This window comes from Hypomesus nipponensis, chromosome 28 (assembly GCF_054491055.1).
Source record: "Hypomesus nipponensis isolate SF chromosome 28, ASM5449105v1, whole genome shotgun sequence".
Lineage (NCBI taxonomy): Eukaryota > Metazoa > Chordata > Actinopteri > Osmeriformes > Osmeridae > Hypomesus > Hypomesus nipponensis.
The window spans coordinates 3295256-3317799 of NC_140388.1; the positions used below are offsets into that span (position 1 = coordinate 3295256).

Sequence of the window (22544 nt, forward strand, 5' to 3'; positions counted from 1 at the left end):
ACCCCGGAAGAAACCACCACTACTCGCGGACAACAAGCCATGCACAGAGCCCTGGCCTGGCTTTATACCAGCAACCTGACCCTGTCAAACTGCTGAGGAAACAAGTGCACAACAGGTGCCTTGCCCAAGTGCCTCAAAGTTCACAAAACTAACCTTCCCTTAAACCAAAACAATAGCCAAATACCGTCACAAGACAAATATGGCTCCACCAATTTACCAAAAATAAATAAATCGGTAACAGACACCCAACATGACTGACCACAATAATATGCTACAATGCCTCATGAGCAAACTACCCTGGCCCCTTACAAATACGACTATGACTCCAGTAAGTCAAAGCCCACTCCCACTTTATTATTTTTTATTTCTATTTTTATTTTTTTATTTCTTTCTCCTTTCTTTTTCTCTTTCTTTCCTTTCAATTTTAGGCATAGGACCTTAACCTAGAGAAACTTATTAATAGGACCTAAGTTAGCCCCATTGATTCCTGCCTTGTTTAGAGTCCACTCATGCCAATGTGTCCAGTAGAAATGCTATCGTACTGTCGTGTTTGTCTTTTCTCTGCTCTTCTTACGTGCCAACAGCCCAACGACGTCGAGTCATCGGACGTTGCCAGCAGGGGGATATGTAGCAGAGAGTCCACAGACAAAGCATGGTACCATCCACACCTTCCCCTACCCCCGACAAGGGAAGGGTCCTTCCCCTTTTGTCCTTATCTCCCAGAGTAGGAGCTTCAAATTCCTGACCCAGCATGGGGTCAGGAACAGAGACCATGGTCTCACATTGTCAGAACAAAAGGAATTACTTGAAGGAACTTACTTGTGTGGACTTACAAACATTTTCTAAAGGACTACATGGCTCATGGACACTAATTCAAGGACAGTAGTCGATGTGTTAGAATGTGTTTGTCTCATTTACCTAGAACGTTGTTAATTGATGTTTGATTATAACTTCCCTTCAGGTATAGTTAAATCAGTCAATCTTGGTATCAAAATAATTGTATCATACTAACAAAACCAGTTATGAACGTTGTATTGTTATATTCTGAAGTTTAAGCATCCCATGGACATTTGAGATAAAGGAACTCAAAAGCTATCAGCCACTTCACACCTCTAGGCATCTCCCAAGACGACGCCCAGGTGGAAGTAACTGACCAATGAGAGAGGTCACCTTCACAGGGATGACCCCCCTGTTCTTTGGGGTATTTAACCCCCAAACGTACAATCACCCCCGCTTGTTCGTAGGATAAACTTGTGGGTGAACGCGTCACTCTCTAACCTATTCCTCTTAACCTGCACCTTCACTGAGCGCCCGGAACTTTGACGAGAGATTCCGATTCTGTTCGTTGGACATAACGAACCATTTGACTCCGTTCTTCAAACCGACAAAAGTAACTGCGATTTGCAATATTTCTTACTTGTGACATATTGGCATGTTGTGATTGAATTGTTGATGTTTGATTGTATTCTACAAATGATTTGACTTAATCATCGTTAGGTCAGTTTCCATTGATCGTCCATTGTTACTGTAGAAGCCTCTTCCTATCTCTACCTCTTCCTCAACTTCTCCCCTCCCCTCCACACGCGCTCTACGCAACCATTGTGTAGCGCGCTCTCATTAGAATTTAGGCCTACTGTACTGCTTTAGCCCAACTAACCCATAACTTGTCTGGTATGTGTTCACTATAATTACATTCTCTTAAATAAATCATTGTGTATAATACTCGCTTATCTCTCACGTTATATGATCTGCTCTACTTTCATAGAATTTACTACTTAAGATTAGACTGATTATTACGAGTGCTATTATTCGATACTATTAAACAAGGTTTCCTCTGTCCCTTTCACGAATCAGAGGTGGTGCCCCCAAGAACTACTATACTTTATTAGAAATTAAGTATTACTAATCTTAAACGAGCAAACCACGCTACACAGGTAAGTGTGAATGTGTGTGAAGGTGTAGCCAGAAGAACACTGTATCAGCCTCTCACATCTATGTTCACGATCCCATCGCTGTCTGCGTCATCGTCACACGCGTCTCCAAGCCCATCCCTGTCTGCGTCCTCTTGTCCAGAGTTAGGGACAAACACACAGTTATCCTGAAAATAACAAAGCACTTAGCTTCTGTGATTTTAAGGAGGGAGGAGACATGGAGCCATACTGGATGAGAAAGTAAGAAAGAAAAGAGAGAGAGAAGAGCGGGGCATTTCTACCTTTTCACATTTGTTGTCCCTGCACCGGAGTTTGCTGTCAGGATAATCATCAATGTCTGTGTCTTTTCCACACACGTAGCCATTTCCTGCCCACCCAATACCACACTGACACACACACGGTACAGTATTGATAGTAGTAAATTGTACTGATGGGTATGTTGTTCTGACAAGTCTGCTTGTGTCATTTGTTCCGACCATGTGTTTGCAGTGTGTTCTCACCATGCAGCTGATGCTGCCATCTCTCTCTACCACACACTCTGCGTTGGTGTCACAGGGATTTGGTAGGCCATTGGCACACAGCCTCTCCCCTCGGCAACCTCTCACCTGGTCCCCAGAGAAGCCACTCAAACACTCCCCACAACGGTACGAACCCTTGGGGATGCAACAAAAAACAACTCAGACCTGTTGACTCAGAAAGGACAGTATGGTCGTTTTTCTGCTGTGGTTATCTGGTTTATGGTGGTTCTTCTCACCACTGAGTTGTGGCAATAAGAGTTTGCTGTACACCTGCCATTGTCTGGTGGCCCCTGGCACTCGTCTATGTCCTGACAAACCTGAATACAACAGACAAATTAAGAGACACATTTGAGATATGTGTTATTCAAGTGTTTGCATGGATTAAGTGTGTTAGCTTGAGTTAGTGTAGCATTGGAAAGTGTGTTAGCTCTGGTTAGCGTGTATTAGCATGTTGGCGTGTACTGTACCTGTTTGTTGGCCTGCGCATAGGCAACCCCCACTCCGTTGATCTCTGGTCCTGTGTATCCCAGAGGGCACCTCTCACAGTGGAACCCTGGCACGGTGTTCACACAGCGTACGCCGGGAAAGCAAGGGTTAAACTGGCACTGTAATACACAAACAAGTGAACACACACAGGTTGAGAAGAAGGAAAGGTCTTCAAGGATGTGTGTGCATAGTGCCGGATAGACAAATACCCACAAACACACATACACCTACCTCGTCTACGTCAGCGCAATTTATCCCATCTCCTGTGTACCCGTCAGGGCAGGGGGCACACTCAAACCCTCCTCCCTGTGCTGGGAGGCACATGGTCTGCAGGAAGCATGTTCCTGGAGCGCACTTTGACCTTGCTGTACCTGAGGATTCACTGCCCCCTAGTCCTGAACAAACACACACTTCTAAAAAAACGTCCCACCATCTACGTAAGAATAAATGTGCCAGAGAAATAGACCATACCACAAGCCAGACACTCAGAGATGGTGTTCCTCAGAAAGGCTGTCTCCTTAATCTTCACCATGGATCAAGCATGTAAACACATCCATTAGACCTAACCTTGACCACAGAGTGAGGCTACACAAGAAAATGTAGTGGTGGGGGGGGGGGGGGGGGTCAAGGTGAATGAGGGAGGGCATGGTGAGGGGCATGTTGAGGTGGGAGTGGCTTTACCTGCTGAAGGAGCAGGTCTCTCATTTCTGACATCATCTTGGTAAGGTCCAGAAGCTGAGATGAGTCCTGTCTACCCTGGAGGCCTGCGGGAAACATAGTTTGGTCACAGTCCAGTTGACAAATGGAAACAGTCTGCTTTGTTCTTCCAGTGTTCTTACCCAGGAGCTTCAGTGACTCTCTCTGCTGGGAGCTGCAGTCCTGAAGAGTAGCCACATTGTCTATGGTGTCCTCAATCACCAGTTTTAGGTCAGTCAGCTTATCCTAGAACACATCATTTAAAAATTAATAAATAAGAGAGGCTACACTTGCTGAAGTGTGGGCTCTGTATGAGGGGCCGTGAGGGACATTATTCAGAATATGCTCTCACACATACTACTGAAATGCTCTTACACACACTACTGAAAATCTAAACACTCACACACACTACTGAAATGCTCTCACAAAAACTACTGAAATGCTCTCACACACACACTACTGAAATGCTCTCACACACACTACTGAAAAACTATACGCTCACACACACTACTGAAATGCTCTCACACACACTACTGAAAAGCTCTCACGCACACTACTGAAAAGCTCTCACACACATTACTGAAAAGGTCTTATACACAAAAATGAAAAGCTCTCACACACACATATATAAAAAGCTCTCATACACACACATGAAAATTTCAGTTGAAACGGAAGGCGTTTCAGTTGCAACAGAAGGCGTTTCAGTTGAAATGTTTGTATAGTCCTCCAAGTAGACTCATTCTGCTAACACAAGCTGTCTTGAATATATTTTTCAAGCTTGTTGTTTGGCCAACCAATGTCAACATGACAGGCACGCTTTTTATTTTGAGTCATCGGGTCTGTAACTCCCAGAGCCCCAGACATAACATCCAAAATTCATGGTCACGAAATACTAATTTGTGGCCACGAAATGCTATTTTGGGGATAACGACGTAGCCTAACTATATTGCGGGCAGTTTTGCTATACTTGTGTGTGGCACATTTAGGCTACACAGAGCAAGCTAAAGGTGCAGTCATGGACAGAGATGATTTGATTCTATTGTATTTTAGGCTGGTGAATGACCGTGGTAAAGTTGGTTCGAAGTTCGATGTTCAACAGATATTAGGATGCTCAGTATTGTGTTATTTTAACCGGTGTTAGCACCGCTACGACCAGTGTTACGTCCCAACTAGTTCCCAATTTAACTAGTTCCCCAGCTGTGCGTGCACCTATCAGTGTAATAATAACCATATTAACCACAATATCACAGACCCTTGATGACACCACATATATTTTGGGGTTACTTGGTTTGGGGTTCATCCAAAACAGCTGGTTACCTGTTAAGCCCAATTTATACTTAGGTCGCAGACACTTTTGAAAAGGTCGCCGACAGAAATTGCATCACGGTCGACACTTTTAACCATCGCTTGAAATTGTTGCCTACCAGGAGAAATTTCTACTGGCGCGGATGTCGTCACATAGTGTCGCGCAAGTGTGATTGGCTAGATAGACGGCACGCGTTGTTAACTGCATTGTTTTGAATTTTCAGTGAACGCTCAACAGCTGTTTAAGATGGAAGGAGTAAAGGAGAGATTGGCAGAGCAAGTTAGAATATATCCACACCTTTATATTGCCTATCAAAATTAGCTACAGCCATTTTCTCCGATCTCGGCTACAAAGCGTAAACAATGTAACCATACCTATGTGTTTGCCAAAGTATAAATGCAGCAGCCTGAGCGACACTTTTTTTTCTTTCGTCGGCGACCATTTCAAAAGTGTTGGCGACATTAGTAGAAATTAGAGTGGAGGGGAGCTTCGGATGTCGCAGATTTTTTTTAATTTAGTTTGCAGCATTGCCACATTTTTCGCTCTTCATGCTTTGTTTTTGGATCAATAGATAGCTAATATTGTGCTGGTCGTAGACAGTTGTGGAATCCAAAAGACTTGCACATTTGTTCAGAGCCCCACGAAAGCAAGACAAAGTCCAACTCTCGCCCCATAGAATCCAATGCAAATCTGGTGACAAATTCGTCAGAGAAGGCAAAAATAACAAGATTTAAAAACTGCCTTTAGAGTCATATTTCTGACCGCACAGACATATAAAGGACATTTAAGGTTTCGGTAATCTTGGGTCTCGGAAAATATCTTTATTTGTTGGATTGGACGTATAGTTTTGCATCGAGGTTAACTTGTTTGAGGTGTGGATTCTAGCTAAATTTCTGTCATTCTCTAGCCTGGTCCTAACCAGACCTTCGTACATTTCATTTGTACAGAGGGTCTGGGATGGCCCAATTGACAAGCGTTAACTTCCTTGAAGGCGGGTCCTCTGTTGAAGTTTAAAACTATTGGATCTGTCCAGAGCCACTCTGATCTGCCATAACCAATCGCAAGCGTTCGCCTTAGCCAACTCCCTCACCACTACTGTAATGGAGCTAGCACACGTAGCTGGAAAATCCAACTTTTCCCGAACCCCGTGGGGAGGAGGGCCACAACATCATGGCCACCAACAAAACTCAGCAAGGAATGTTCTTGCTCCGGCTTTAACTTATGGATATTCGGCAGCAGTGCCACAACCGCAGAATGCCTTCACTCGCATCTTTCTCCGCTACTGAACTACTCAAATTAGTGCACGACATTAACGTCATCGTTCTCAGCCACTCCCTCTGTTCGCTGATTGGACCTACAAAAAATGTCCTTCTGAAAAACGACTTCAAAGTCAAACTCCCAGACCTAGTACAGAAGCAAAATCCAAATTGAGCGGAAGTACGTAGGAGGGCAGAGCCAGGCTAGTTATTCTCTGCCCTCAGAAAGCAATCATAGCTGCACCATCACCATGGAAACAACACAAACATGCGCCACTAACACAAGTGATTGGTATTAGCTGATTAGTGGAAACACAAGACAAGCTATTCAATCAACTCGTCTCATTAAAAGACTAAGAGCACCACAACACAACTACTACCACTACTGATACTGATATATCTTATGCCACGCTACTAATTCTGCAGATGCTGCTACTATATCTTTTACTAACTACTATGCTAATGGTACTGTTTTGTTCTACTACGCCACTGAGTGCGTTCACTTGACCATGAAAAACCCGATAGCCATTGTCGGTTTATGCCAATAATACGATTACTCCGTTTACATGTGTAATTAGTTATGCGATTACTCAAACACGTCTACATGATTCTTTTTATTAATCGTTGTATGCTCCACGGACAAAACTTGCACCATCATCCTTCTGCAAAAAAAGTGTTGCCTTGTCTTCCTGTATGTTGTATGTTTCATTCAATCAACACATTGAATCCTACTAAGAAAGCCAGTTGTTCAAACTATAATATTCTTGTTGCAACTAACTAGTCTACTTCTTCTGTTTAACAGTTTACCTTTCAGCTTCTCCCTCATTGTAGGCTATTTAAGCTAGCTTTGTTAGATGATGCAGTTCAGCTTCCACACTGCCTCTTTAAATTAAACTTTTTCTTTGATTGCTTCACAACGTTCAACTTATTCTCACTCATTGTATTTAAGCACTTAGCTTAGTTCAGTGGTTCTCAACCCTGTCCTCAGGGACCCCCTTTCCTGCATGTTTTAGATGTTTCCCTGCTCCAACACACCTCAGGGTCCCTGAGGACAGGGTTGAGAACCACTGGCTTAGTTAAGGCCAATATATGCTTCTGCGTTTTTTGAAAAACAGACATGGGAACGCCCTCGGAGAGCCTCGGAGAGCTTGACGTGCACCTCCTGAATTTTCTACGAGATTTTCTAATTTTCTAATGAGCTACGGAGAGCTACGGAGAGCTACGGAGAGCTACGGAGACCCCCTTGGCTGTGATTGGTCAGTATTAAGAACTGCTTGCGTCAGGGGCATGGGCGGGGTTGCCGTGATAAACAGTACGAACAGAATCCTTTGACCGCCATTGCTGTACGTTTTTACAATTAATATTTCAGCTAAACAGTACATGTAAATCAGCATCTGAATTCAAATGTGACGAGAAATGGGCAGTGTAGTTGCTGAAAATGTGCATATTTCATTGATTAAACGGCTAATTTGTAAATTTCCTCCGACTTCTTGGTAACCTATGTAAATAAACACTCGATGACGTCTTACAAAAAAACGTTGCGCCGCCTATTCTTCTGGCGGTGAATTGTTTTCAGCAACCACAACCTACAGAGAACCATGAACGCAGTCTATCTGTCCGTATCCATGCGTCTCCGTGCGCCCGCCCATCCATAAACGGAGACGCAGATTGCATATTTCGGCCTTTAGATGATGCAGTTCAGCTACCACACTGCCTCTTTAGAGTGAGTCACACATTAATTAATTTCAGCTTGCAGCTATTTTCTAATTTCTGTATTTTCAGCCATAAAAAAAAAAAAAAAATCAGATTTCAGCATTCCAATGCATTTTCTGCAGGAAATGCCTTTTTTAGTTTACACATCAAACTGTCGTTTTTCAACTATGACAAGGTAAAATCGGTTTTGCAATTAATCTCCCCTTAAATGTAATCATGTTTTCCCAGTTACAAGTAAATTAGTTGTACCAACTGCATCTCATTAAGAAAGTGCCAAAAACTGACCAAAAGATGGTGTAGGCCTACTTAGGGCAGAAGAATAAAGGCTTGAAATATATCTTGAAATAGATTTGCTGGAACACCAGTTACAGGAGGGTGCATGGTCACAGGTGATGTTAATTGTAGGAACAATAGCCTATATAAATACTCATAGTTGAATTTCTATTTGCTGAATTTATAAGATAAGTTGATAAGTAAGGTTTAAGATTGTGATGTGATTGGTTGTTCTTGGGTATAAAAGGAATTGGGAAGCAATGTTCTGTGGATCCTGAGACCTTCTCCTCAGCCTACTCCTCCTTCCTCACCTCTTGCTTTCTATCTCTGGTATACAATAATCATGGTAGAGTAGGTAAGAGTTAACCTTCATTTGAAATGTATTTCATTCATTTGCAATATGATTTAATGATTATTGTATTTAACCTTACTTTGACCATTCTTGCTCTGATTCAACCCAGTCAAATAACTGTAATTCCGTTGGTATTGGCATTATTTGGTGAATGTTAAAACACTGTTCAGTTTTGCATCTTCCTTTAAACCATAGGGGAATTAGTTTAGGTTTGGCCAATATTGAAACGCGGAGTTTGTCATGGAAAACCTGCTAGCGAGCAGGTTGGGTTCACAGAGTAAGCTACCATGGACACTGACCAAAAGTTTTTGTTATCTCTCTTTCTGGAATGGAAAACCAGGAGTATGCCTCATTTCAGGGTCAACCAACTCTGAGTTTTCACTATACCCGCTACCTGGAATAACCCCCTGGTCTGTTGATTATCTTACCTGTCCAGTGGATTGCAGGGTCCTAAGTGCCACCCTGTTAGGTCCCGGTGGCAGTGCCCCAAACACAGCAGGTAGTTCATCCACTGTGTGTACCAGACTGCAGTCTACATACACTGCAATGCGAGGGGGGCTGTGCTGATTGAGCCCACTGGCATGCAGCATCACATGGTGCTCCATCCCATCAGCGAGGGAGGCGTGGTTAAAACTGGTGGTGCCAAAGCGACCGTCGGCCTTCATGTAACGCACAGTGACTGAGGAAGAGGGATTACAGGTTTAGAGCGAGAGGGATGTAAGACGACTTCAAAGTCAAAGAGAGTTAGTGAGGGAGAGGAGAGAGATGAGACGGAAAGAGACTGAGAAAGAGAGAGAGCGTGAAAGAGAAAAAGAGGGAGAAAAAGCATGAGAGAAAGAGAGCATGAGAGAGAGAGCATGAGAGAATGAATGTGAGAGAGAGAGATGAAGAAGAGATAAAAGGAGAGATAGGAGGCACTTGGTGTCTTAGGTCTGAACAACAGAAGAGTGTTTGAGATCTCACCCTTGTTGAGCTTAGCCTGAACGCTGAGGTCCAGGTACTTGCTGGAGTCTGTGGGGTTGCTGATGCTGTAAAGCTGGACAGGAACCTTGTTGTGGAGCTTGAAGGAGGACAGGAGGAAAGCCTCATCCAGTCCTTTGGCCCTTAAACCTCCCTGGAGAAGGTCTGGCAGGCAGTCAGGAGATGCCAGCAAATCATAGACTTACACAAGGAACACATGCACACGTACACACACAGACACATACCAATTAGTCAGATAGTAGTGAAACAGTTCTGTCTCAACTACCAGTGTTCAGTTTTCTCTTTGATGCATTTTTCAAGTCACAATTGAAATTCTTTAAACTTTTTATCCTCACATCATCTAGTCACTTGAGCACATCATAAAAACAATTTCTCTAACAAATTGTCAAGTGCATTCATGCAAATGATTATGTACTCTACTACTGTCTGTGGTTTCCTACATTATCACTTGCTTTGTCATTTTGTTCAAAATGTATCTGACTGGTTGTCTGTGAAAAAGTCTTTGTTATTAGTTAATTCAAGTCATTTTATGCAGGGGAGTGGCTGGAACAGTGTGTGTCCAGGGTGGGAGGGGTCGACCACAATCTTTCTTTTTCGCCTCAGGGACTTAGAGGTGTGCAGGTCCTTGAGCACTCAGAAGCGCTCAAAACACCTCATCTTCTCAGCAGTGTGATTCGCTGCAGTCTGCCCTTGGCAGTGGCAGCAGTGTACCAGATGGTGATGGAGGAGGTGAGGATGGCTGTGTAGAAGTGCATCGTCATTGTCTTTGGCAGGTTTGACTTAAGTTAAGTTTATCCTCTGTTGTGCTTTTGTTGGTGAGGTAGTTGATGTGAGGATAGTGCCCAGGAAGCGGATGGACTCCATAGTATTGACTGGGGTTCTTCCTAAAGTCCACCACCATCTCCACTGTCTTGAGAGCATTTAGCTCCAAGTTGTTCTGGCTGCACAAGGTCACCAGGTCAGCTTCCCACCTGCAGTCAGACTCATCCACAAACTTCAGGAATTTGACGGACTGATGACTGGAGGTGCAGCTGTTGGTGTCCAGGGAGAAGAGCAGAGGGTGCGTCGAGTGCAAACTAGGAATGATACTTCCGTCGTTGACAAAGTAAATTACGCTGGGTGCAAGATAGGGCCCAATGACTTGTCATTCTGGGGGGTATTCCAGGTAGCGGGTTTAACAAACTCTGAGCCTAACCCTGAACTCTGAGTTGAGTTACTCTAAAATGGTCAAATCCAAAAACTCGGTTCCAGGAAAGCTTATATGAATTTGTTAACTCAACTCGGAATACGCCAATTCGGAGTTAAGCACAGGCATGAGACCTATTAAAAGCCAACATTAATGGAGCTCCGATACTAGTATCCATTGTGGGTGGTGGATTTTAATACATGTTTCATGCTTAATCAATGTTGTGTGTGTAACGGATATGCAACGGACGTGGTCTTGCTCTGCCAGGGCCGTCGTTCGCTGCCATCGGGAGTCGAACCTGCCACTCACACCTTTTCAGGCCCTACTTGGGCCTGGCGTCCTACTACCGCCGTTTCGTCCGGGACTTCGCTACAATTGCCAAACCCCCCCATCGGTTGACTAACAAGGGACAGCCTTTTGACTGGGATGACGTGTGTGCCGCAGCTTTCACCCAACTCAAAACTTACCTCACAGAGGCTCCCACCTTGGCCTACCCGGATGCTCAGCAGCCTTTCATTGTGGACACTGATGCCAGCAATGTAAGGGTTGGTGCCATACTGTCCCAGAGTGTTGGAGGGGTGGAGCGCGCAGTAGCCTACTTTAGCAGCACTCTGAACTGAGCTGAAAGGAACTACTGCATGACCCGACTTGAGCTGTTGGCAATGGTCCTGGCTAGGGATGGGTATCGTACATTTTTATAGATATCAATACAATTTTTGAGACTGCTTAACGATTCGAGTCTTTATCGATACCACTATCGATACGTTTCTATATCTTCAGTAAAACAGCCAGAACAAGGGGAAGGTGTTGCTCTCAGGAGGAGTCTGGCTCAAAAGAGCATATATAGGCACAATGGATCCTGACTGGCTAAATCTAAATCTGTCCACTACAGATGTACTATCCACAACCTGGATGAGTAACTAGACTGTGATTGGTTGGTTGACGAAAAGTGACATTGTCAAGCTCATTGACTTTATGAAAAGTTGTACACGTTTCAACAAAAGGCACCTGATATAGCTAAATGACCAGCTAACCAAACCCAAACCTTCCTTATCTTATCCCTATTTTTTTCTGTCTCTGTTTTTGTTTAACACTATGCTTAAGCATCCCACAGAGCCATGCTTGTGGTGACTGTTTTGAATGATCAGCAGTGAGGGGGCTTGTCTTTACTCACACACTGCTCGTAAATAATTGTTGCCGTTTGCGCACACATCAAATTTTAGGGGCAAGTCAAATAGTTGCACTGTTGAGCCCTGAATTGGCTTATTATTGTCAACAACGGAGACTCGTTACGAAGTTGGGGTGCTCCCACCAGAGGATTCTCCTGCAAAGCAGCTGGGGTTTGTACCGTTGCGACTCGGACACAGTCAAAGTACTGCATTTTATCTTTATCTGATACAGGTGCTTTTTCATCGCAGTTGTTTTCCCCCCTTTACAAGAAATTACTTTACAACATATATTGCACTTTGCTTTGTCTTTATCTTTGGCTTTAATAAAATGTCCAAGCCTTTGACCGTTTTGTGCGTTCTGCCATCGTAGCTAGCAACAAAATGATAAATGAAGCGAAGTAGCGCGTGAGGCAATTAAATTCTTCTTTGTTTAGTTTAAAGGCGGTTGGCAGGCATTTCAATTGAATTAGTCATTTTATTAGTCAAACATTGTATGTTTGTGCACCAGTGATTTGATTTAAATAACATTAATTGTTTCTCGAGACATAAATCAACGTTACATTATATTACTTGGTCTCGATAGCGGTATCGATAAGCTTGGACCTTATTGATATTCGGGTTTTGAGAAATTTGGAACCGGGTCCTTACAGAACCGGTTCTCGATACCCATCCCTAATCCTGGCACTGCGACAACTCCGGCCTTACCTGCATGGCAGCCATTTTCTTGTGCGCACCGATCATGCTTCCCTTACCTGGCTGTTGAACTTCAAGAACCCGGAGAGCCAGGTGGCTCGCTGGCTGGAGGCCCTATAGGAATATGACTTTGAGATCCAGCACCGAGCAGAGCATGGTAATGCTGATGCCCTCTCCCGCCGGCCCTGTAAAGTCTTGGACTGTCGGTATTGTCAACGACAGGGGGAGCGGGACTAACCACCGACGTTGGCAGTCATTCAGACCGCTGACTGCGAGGGGACTGTGAGGGGAGTCCCCCATGGACCTCTGCTCAACTGCAACAATGTCAGGAGGCAGACGTAACCTTGACAGTGGTAATAAGATGGTTAGCGACGGGGCAGCGTCCCAAATGGACACACGTGTCTGCCCACGGACCGGAGGTTAAGGCCTACCATTCACAGTGGGGCAACTTGGGGCTCCACAACGGGCTGGTGCACCGGAGGTGGCAAGCTCCCCGCCAACAGGTCCTTCAGACCGTCCATGGCTCGGTGGGGGTGGGGCACTACGGCATCGCCAAGACCCTCCACCGCCTCAAGGGCTGATTCTATTGGCCAGGGTGCCGACGGGACGTGGAGCTGTGTGCACTGCTGTAACCTTTTCACTGCTAAGAAAGGGCCAATGCAGCGCTCCCATGCCCCATTACAGCAGTACCTGGTGGGGACTCAGATGGAGCGAGTAGCACTACTTGGGCCCCTTCCAGTGATTTCGGCAACTACTACGTCCTCATGGCCATGGATTATTTCACCAAATGGCCGGAGGCATACGCGGTGCTGGATCAGAGTGCCATCACAACTGTGGAAACTGGTAGAGGATATGTTTGCCCGCTATGGGGTCCCTGCAGAGCTCCATAGTGACCAGGGGCGAAACTTTGGAGTCCCAGGTCTTCAGTGAGGTCTGCCGACGGCTGGGAGTGTCCAAGACGAGGATGACGCCTCTCCACCTGCAGAGCGTCGTGCTGGTGGAGTGGTTCAACCGCACCCTGGCTACCCAGCTCGCCATCCTGACCAGCCAATATCAGCGGGACTGGGATCGCCACCTGCCGCTGGTCCTGTGGTCGTACCGGACTGCCGTCCAAGAGTCTAGCCAGTGCACATCAGCTGCCCTCACAGGAACTACGCACACCAGTGGACTTGCTTTTCAGGACCCCGCCCGAGCCGGAGATTGCTGGGGGAAAGGAGATGGATTACTACCGGAGGTTGATAGATCGCCTCCATGTGGTCCATGAGTACACCCATCAGGCCCAGGCTAACTCTGGGGTGCGGCAGAAAAGAGCCTACGACACCCAGTGTCGGAAGCTGACCAGTGAGAAGGTGAGAAGGTTTGGGTGAATTGCCTTACTCGTAAGAAGGGGGTGTAAGAAGGGGGTGTCTCCCAAGCTATGCAGTCACTGGCAAGGGCCAGGTGAAGTTATGGAACGGGTTTCTGAAGTGGTGTATCAGGTGCGCATGCCTGGTTGGGGGCGTGTGGTGGTGCTGCACCAGGACAGACTATCACCATATTGACCCCTTGCTCCAAAGATGGGTGGAGCAGGGAACAACACCAGCGGCACCACACACACTGGACAATGTGACTCCCCCCCGATTGCATTTCTACCAGGCCAGGACTCCATACATTAAATATTTAACCACACTGTCAGTTAATATTACATGATGAAAAAGTGGTGGACATAATTAAATAGCATGTTCAATGTTACATAAAAAATAAAAACATACTATGAACAGGTAAGACATATTTTGCTTAGACTGTACGCTTGTGATAGTATCCTCGATGTAACCTTGGTTTTAATCATAATCAACATGGTACAAAGTAAATATCAATTGGTGCCTATTTCAACTTGTAGTAGCAGTTTCCCCCAATAGAATGCTTTCATCAAAGGTTGATGATGATGATTAAGATGACAAAGAGACATTGATTGCTGCCGCAGAAATGGATGCAGAGAATTATGTATGGTAGTTACTGGTAGTTCTCCATGTACTTTTATTTACAGGCCTGTGTGGAATTGTCAGTTACACTGACATTATGAGAATAATACATATAAAAACGATCTGCACATTCTGACAACAGAGCATGGATTCTGTATACAATGAGATGTTAATTTAATGGCAGGTGAATTCTACATATGGAAATCTGTAATGTAATCTCATGTATTCCCAGTTACAAGTAAATTAATTGTGCAAACTGCGTGTCATGAAGAAATTGTCAAAAACTAACCAAGAGATGGTGTAGGCCTATTTTGGGTAGAAGTATAAAGGCTAATCTTGAAAAATATTTACTGGAACACCAGTTACAGGAGGGTGCATGGTCACAGGTAATGTTAATAGTAGGAACAATAACCTATATGAATATTAATTGTTGAATTTTCTGAATTTGTATTTTGATCAAGAGATGGTGTACTTAGGGCAGAATAATAACGGCTGATCTTGTGAGGCTATCAACCTTTCCCCACCTCTCGTATGGTAAAATATAGAGAGATACTGGATGGAGTCTCAACTTGATGGCTCTCACACATTATTGTGCAACTTACTGTAGCATTGCTAGTCATGTTGATAAGTAAGGGTCAAGATTGTGGTGTGATTGCAGTTGTTCTTGGGTATAAAAGGAATTGTGAAGCATGATCTGTGGATTCTTGTTCTCCTCAGCTCTGGCTTGTCCTACTCCTTCTTCTTCACCTCTTGCTTTCTATCTCTGGTTTACAATAATCATGGTAGATTAGGTAAGAGTTAACCTTCATTGATTTCATTCATTTGCAATATGATTAATTGATTATATTATTTAACCTTAATTTGACCATTCTTGATTTGATTTAACACAGTCAAATAACTGTAATTCCATTGGTATTGGCATTATTTGGTGAATGTTAATACACTTTTCAGTTTCCCATCTTCCTTCAAACCATAGGGGAATTAGTTTAAGTTGTTTGGCCGATATTGACCCCCTAGAAATGGATTTGCTGAAACACCAGTTACAGGACGGTACATGGTGAATCATGTAAATTGTAGGAACAATGGCCAACAATCCCTGATAATGGAGAATGCGGAGGCGTGAACCATCCGACGCGCAGCGGAGTCCATTATCAGGTGATATTGGACACCTCAAAGGGCATTATCCCACTTATACCATGGTCACTTGCCAACAATTTTTTTACAAACATGAATGTATGTCTAAGGCGTTTTGTACAACGGCGTATTAGGGCCAGTAGGGAAAAAACAATCGGAGCCGGAGGAGGAGGGGGTAATATTCCGAGATTAGAAGTTTATAAAATCACAAATTTGCGAGAAATTTTCAAGATTGAAGTCGTAAATTTGCCAGAAAACTCAGAGATTCTCAGAGTTTATAAAGTTGCAAATTTGCGAGATAAAAACTAGTAAATTTATGAGAAAAAAACTCGGAGATTCTCAGAGTTTATAAAGTTGCAAATTTGCGAGAATTTTTTTTTTAAAGGGAGGGTTTTTTGTCAAGGAACCTCACACAGACTGCACGGAATGTCACAGACACGAGCAGTGAGGTGCAACAGGCTATTGAATATGGCTGCATCCGGTAAGTGTACCTATAAAGTGAAATTAATGAAGTATAGGTGGGTTATGAATGATTAATTTAGTGAGTGACACGTGCCAAGACAATCTGTTTGCGGGTCGTATTGTGCCTAGATAAGCTTTTTTTGCCTAGTCGCAAGCACGTATAAAGAGTCAAGCAGCTAATATTTGACAGTTGTTTTGTGATAATGCTAGCTCTAACGCTAGCTTATTAGCTAATTTCTCTCAGCTAAATGAATACACGGTTGCTGCTCTTGAACAGTGCAAAGAGTAGCCGTAGGCCTACATACAGTCGGTGTAGGTACCAGATGTGTGCTAGGTTCAAGGGTACTGTAAAGTTAATTGTTGTGGGAGGATTATAATGAAGAAGGGGGACCATCTGTTAGGGGATGTGTGAGGTAGTGAAATCACTGTCCCCAATGGTTTTAGCTTTTAAAAGCAAAAATGTTTTTAGGCAGTGTGCGAATTATACACCCGGCAATTCAATCAATTTCCCGGCACATTTGCTGTGTAATGCAATGCAGATGTGCACACCGCCCCTACCGAACAAGATGGGTACCTCGGTCAGCAGGGAGCTGAAGAAGAGCGTCTACTCACGTCACTCTACTGTGCCGCTCAGAATGCTTTTTCGTTCATTTTGCATTTCTGGAAATGCATTTGAATTTGAATTGTGGTCACGATTTTGCAGCCACGTTCTTAAAATGAAAATGCATTTCTGGAAATGCATTTGAATTTGAATTGTGGTCACCATTTTGCAGCCACGTTCTTAAAATGAAAATGCATTTCTGGAAATGCATTTGAATTTAAATTGTGGTCACGATTTTGCAGCCACGTTCTTAAAATGAAAATGCATTTCTGGAAATTTCAAATTTTAGATTTCAAATTGAATTTTGGTATCTATTTGGTATATATTTTGAAAATGAAATCTCAAATGTCTTTTTCGTTTTCATTTTAATTAAGTGAAAGAATGAGCAGTCTTAAAGAAGAACATTAAAATGCAAATAGGATTATTGATTACTTATTTCAATTATGAGTCAAATAATGCAGCTACATTCTTAAAATGAAAATGCATTTCTGGAATTGCATTTTCATTTGAATTTTGGTCACGATTTGCTTCCATACTGATGGTACTAAGATGTTGATTGACATTTCACATTTAGTTTTGAGAGACTTAACTACGGATTTTGAACTACTGGCTTTTGCAGGGTATCGATTGTTATTTGCTGTTTGTACTAATTGTTTTGAGAAATGCACTTACTATTTTGCAAATGTTATGGATAATTCGAGAAATGTATCTAAGCGACAGAGAAAAAACGTAACGGGTAGATCTAAACCGTCCTGTGTTTTTCACAGAATGGAATGTCATCACATCATCCATGGCATTTCACTCTGTACATTTAAGCCTGTGGCTAGCAATGTACTGTGAGGCCCCCCTGGCAGGATGGGGGGACTGCTTTACTGTATTATAGTGTTTGTGTGCAGTGATGGGCATGATACTTGATATGTAGTGAGCTAAGCTACTAGCTACTCTACAATAAATTCAGCTTCACTACACAGAAGCTACCGCTCATAAAAATGTTGCAAGCTAAGTTACAAAAATCTGGCAAAGGTAACTTGATATATTTGTAGCTACTTTCAGTTAAACAAACTGCATGCCAAGTCAATGCAATTTAGTGATGAACACAACTGGCAGTCCGATAATGGCTAAAATATGTTTAGATGTATTTATTTATTTACTCTGAGTCTGCTTCATTCAGGATATGTGTGACATTGATGAAGACAGGTTGTTCATTGTCTTCGTCGTCTTCTTCCTCCTCTTCTCCACTGCCTTCGATGATTCTTTGAACCTCTGCGAACATACTGAATGCCTTCACAAAATTAGAACCATTATCCATGGTTGTAACAGTCACCTTTTCTTTTATGGTGAAATGTCAGTGGATATCTTCAAGCATCTCTGCTAAAACATCATATGTGTGCTGCTCTGCAAGCCTACGACAGGCTAATGCTCCAGAGCAAATACCTAAGCTTCCCTTGTCTATCCAGTGGATGGTCACGCCAAGGAATCTTCTGTTGTTTGATGACCCTGCATCTGTTGTTGTGCATACATGGTTCTGTTTGGACAATATTTTGACCAGTGTGTCTCGCGTCTTGATACTAACTGCCTGGAGGGTAGAATTTCACGGAATAGTTCTAGACATTCTGGCCTCCACAGTGGGTGTAATCCCTGAATCACGAAATTAAGAACAAATTTATTGAAATGTTTTTGACTTGGGGGGACCACTCCTGAAAAACTGAGATACACTGCCTTGTTGTGGCTCGTGGTGTTTGTCATCCTCATGCGCACTCCTCTTTTTGGCTTGTTCACGCTCCCTCTCCATGCATGCAAAGTTATTTGGGTGGACTCTCAAGAGAAGAAATAATGTATTCAGTATTTGTTTTATGTATGTGGCTGTGATTAAACATTATTTCTAGTAGGCAACTGTTTAAGGCTTGTTCTATTCAATAAGCTAAACGCTCAAATATATCTTGTCTTACCTAGGCTAACAGTGGACCTAGCTATACAAGCTTGTTATTGTTCCCTCTGCTGGTTAACATGAGTTATCTGTTTGAACTTAATCAATTATTCATCCTCCCACCTCTTTCCTACTTTGTTCGTTTTGTTAGCTGATTTAAGCTTAATTTCATTCATTGATGCAAAATGGAAAAAGAGTAAAAATGAAATTCAATCACCTGAACGTGTGTTCGTATTTTTGTGTTGGATGTCGTTGACATTGAAAGGAACTTTTTCTTTGCCATCCTATCTTTTCTGTTCTGATATTTTGCCCGCGAATACAAAGTTTTAGCAGAAAATGTCTAATCCATGGGGGGAGAACTAGAGATGAGTATGGCAGCAGCCTGCAGCCTCCCGTCTCATGCCCTCCCTTCTCATGCCCAGGCTGTCCAACAGTAAATTCAGAAGGTCAAAAATATTACATCGCAAATTATTTTGCGGATGTAGTTAAATTTAAGTTCCTGAGCACGTTTGTTGCAATAAATTTAAAAACTTGAAATGTATTTTTTTATATCCATATAGTTTGCTGATTTCTGGATGTTATTGTTCTGTCCCTGATGTTAAAGTATATTTGATGAAACCTGCGATGACCTTCATTTAAAACTGCAGTAGCATTTTATGTTGACATTTGTTAGCGAGTATTAGCTTAGCTCAGTGTCTTAAAAAAAAAAGAAAACACTGCAGGTGACTAAATGCACGGCGTGCTGTACCGACCATCATTGTCCCCCAACCGTTGTGGTTGTGGCTAACCTTAACCTCGACCTCTACTACGACTCCTGGCATTAAACTAATCCTAACCTCAACCGTCGTTATGACGCCTAAACTCAAACGGGCCTCCCAGGCTGCAGCCGTAAAATCGATTTTTTGTATGTAGTCTAGCAAAAAAAAATTGAAAGGGAAGGCAAAAACAAATACACACTGCTGGGTTTTAGATTTTTTTTTAAGTCGCCTTTTGTTCTACAAACCCTTTTAAAATGTCAATGACGTCATACATATTGTACGGCCAGAGATAGTGCATTACGGCAAGCTTTGGTCACTTCCTTTTTTCTTTCAAGGCATCAACAACACAGCTGACAGGTTAAGCTCTCCCTGTCAATACACATGCTAGAAAGAGTGTTGGCTTGCTAATGTTGTTGCTAATGTTGGTAATGTGCTGACATTTTGCTTCTGCTTCGGATGCCTCAAGTGGGATCTCTGGTCAGTCCTTCACAAACCAATCAGCATTCATTAGCATAATGCTAGCGTATTATGGGCAACAACAACTCACCCTTTAAGAAATCGAAAGGACTTAAGTACTCGTTGATTCAACTTTTGACCTATAATCCATGTTGAACATGCAAAAACTACAATCAAATCTGAGATTTCTAAACGACAATCAGGTGAAAGAGACATGTAGCCGTTAAGCTCCATAGACTCCAATTCATTTTGTACGACCGCGATCACTCCCAGTGGAACTCTGGTGGAACTGCAACAAAATTTGGTACAATGGGGCTTTACAGTTTTTCTGAATTGCTAAAACACTAAAAACCATTGGCTGAACGAAGTAATCAGTTGCCTGAACTCATGTAGCTAATTGTGCATTCTGTTTTCAATACCTTAAACCATTTCCCATGGTAAAACATAATTCTCAAATATACATTTTTTCTGCAAAACTCTAAACACATTCTCATTCTCAAAACACGTTCTGCACTCTAATGCACATGTCATCCATACTGCCAAACACAAATGGCAACAATCAAATACAAATACAGAAAACATGTCATTGACTAAACACAACCACTCAAAATTGATTTCACTTGTTTCAAATGATGTGAGACAACCAATATAAGCCAGTTCAGAGAGCAAACAGGTTGTTGAAGGTGGGAAAATATTCCTTGTGATGTCAACAAAGTGCTCTGGCCTGACCCCCAGGGGGTATTTGTCGTAGCTCGCTGAGCAGTTTACCGAGCTAATTTTCAGGCTAAGATAAAACACGCCCCTCTTTTTGGTTCGTGGAAGCAAGTTTAGATAAATCACCATAGTAACATATCAATTAGCACTAACCTGCTCCAGAGCAGGCTAACGTAAGTGTAGCTGGATAAGCTTGCCACACCCCCGGAAAATAATTGGCAGCTCCCTTTTTGAGAGACCCAGCTGACCAAGGAGATATATTCTAGTTCAATTAGCTTTCCATACCATTACCAATAGAGTTCTTCGCGATCGCCAAGATCCTTAATTTCACACGGATGAGTTCTTGTTTGAGCGATATCGATTCAGTCGACAAGGATTATTTGCAAGACCTTCTCGGGCCGTAGGCTACATTGCAAATATCACACAAAGTTTTGTGCTTTATGAGCTTATGCTGCTGTATGTGAATATGTAACGCAATGTCTTAAGAAATGTCTTATCTGTTGTGCCTGTGCTTTTTATGTTTCACTGTGGGAGAGTGGAAAACGTCATAGATTCCTTTTTATATCTTGACATGTGAAGAAATTGACAACAAAGCTACTTGAAACTTTTACTGTGCTTCAGACTGTCTGCATAGCCTTGAGGTTTTTCGCGTCAGGTACATTTTTATACAGTATAAGCGATGCAGAAAACATTGGCAAAGCCACAGCATGCGTTGCCATAAGAAAAGTGTACTTGGCGCTTAACCAGCTGATGAATCAATTCATCATATTCCCTGGCCATGTCCCAGTCAATGAAATCAAAGAGGGATTTACACATAGGCCTACATGCACATACACATATATAGTGTGATATCAGGTAAAATGGGCCATCAGGTAAAGTGGGCCATTTAAGGTTTGAGGGTCCCAGCCCTGACAAGTAACGGGGGATTTGATTGCTTTATGGTTGCTATGGTGGACGGGCCAATAATTCAAACAAGACTGCACCAGTGATGTTTTTCTTGGTGGCCTAATTTACCTTAACCCGCTGAGGTCAATGGGCAACATGGTTTCAGCTAAAATGCACATATACACATGTGCTGGAGTGTGAGGGTGTGTGTGTCACACCATGACCCCCCCAACAGAAATAATGGTAGTAGATATTTTATGTACAGTGAGTATGGCGAACGAGAAGGAAGAGAGAGGAGAGGAGAGATGAAGGAGGAAAGGGAGAGAAAAGAGAGGAGGAGCAAGGACCAGAGAGGAAAAGACACAAAGATAAAACAGGGATGGAAAGGAAGGCCAAACAATTACAATCTGTGGAACGAGGAGAGGATGAAGGGGGCCTTAGATGAATACATGGAGGGAGAGAAGGAATGAATTACAGTGAGTGTGCACCTCTTATCAAGAGCATGGGGAGTGCCGCGATCCACACTGCAAAAACGCATCAGTGGAAAGGTGACTGGCAGTGAACATGTGTCAGGGCAGAAGCCCTACCTTCCACAGGAGGCGGAAAGGGAGCTTGCTGCCACCCTCAACACATTGGCGCAGAGGGGGTTTCCCTTCACAAAACGTGATGTCCAGCAAGTGGCCTTTGATTTTGCAGCCAAGAACAACATATCTGGTTTCTTCAAGACAGCAGGGAGGGCCGGATATTACTGCTTTAAGAACTTTAGAAAGCACAACCCAGAGCTTGGGATGCGCAAGCCAGAGGTTCTGTCTGCAGCACGGGCTGCTGGACTCAACAAAGATGTGGTTGGCCAGTGGTTTAACCAGTATGAGAGCCTTTTGGTTGAGCTGGGTATTGAGGGCACACCGTCACATATATATGGAACTGTGACGAGTCTGGGTTTCAGGATCATTTTTTTTATTATGGCACATATGAATATGTTTGTTTAATGCAGTTTAAATGTTATGTGGCTGTATAAGCAACTGTGTTTTAAAAATAAAATTGATGATAAATTACAATTTCCCTTTGCAGTTTCACTGGCCCATT

The 22544-nt window shown here is 43.1% G+C and overlaps 1 protein-coding gene across 1 annotated transcript in view; it reads right to left on the bottom strand.

The window, feature by feature from the left end:
- The window catches only part of thbs4a (thrombospondin 4a), a 40609-nt gene that overhangs the window by 12303 nt on the left and 5762 nt on the right, over window positions 1–22544 (bottom strand). Inside the window, exons 2-12 of the mRNA XM_084695058.1 lie at window positions 9495–9692; window positions 8960–9210; window positions 3775–3877; window positions 3617–3699; window positions 3407–3458; window positions 3167–3330; window positions 2917–3054; window positions 2686–2766; window positions 2432–2584; window positions 2213–2317; window positions 1991–2098 (exon numbers count right to left, since the gene is read on the bottom strand). Coding sequence (XP_084551184.1) covers window positions 1991–2098; window positions 2213–2317; window positions 2432–2584; window positions 2686–2766; window positions 2917–3054; window positions 3167–3330; window positions 3407–3458; window positions 3617–3699; window positions 3775–3877; window positions 8960–9210; window positions 9495–9692 — 1436 coding nt within the window. The remainder of the gene's footprint in view (window positions 1–1990; window positions 2099–2212; window positions 2318–2431; window positions 2585–2685; window positions 2767–2916; window positions 3055–3166; window positions 3331–3406; window positions 3459–3616; window positions 3700–3774; window positions 3878–8959; window positions 9211–9494; window positions 9693–22544) is intronic.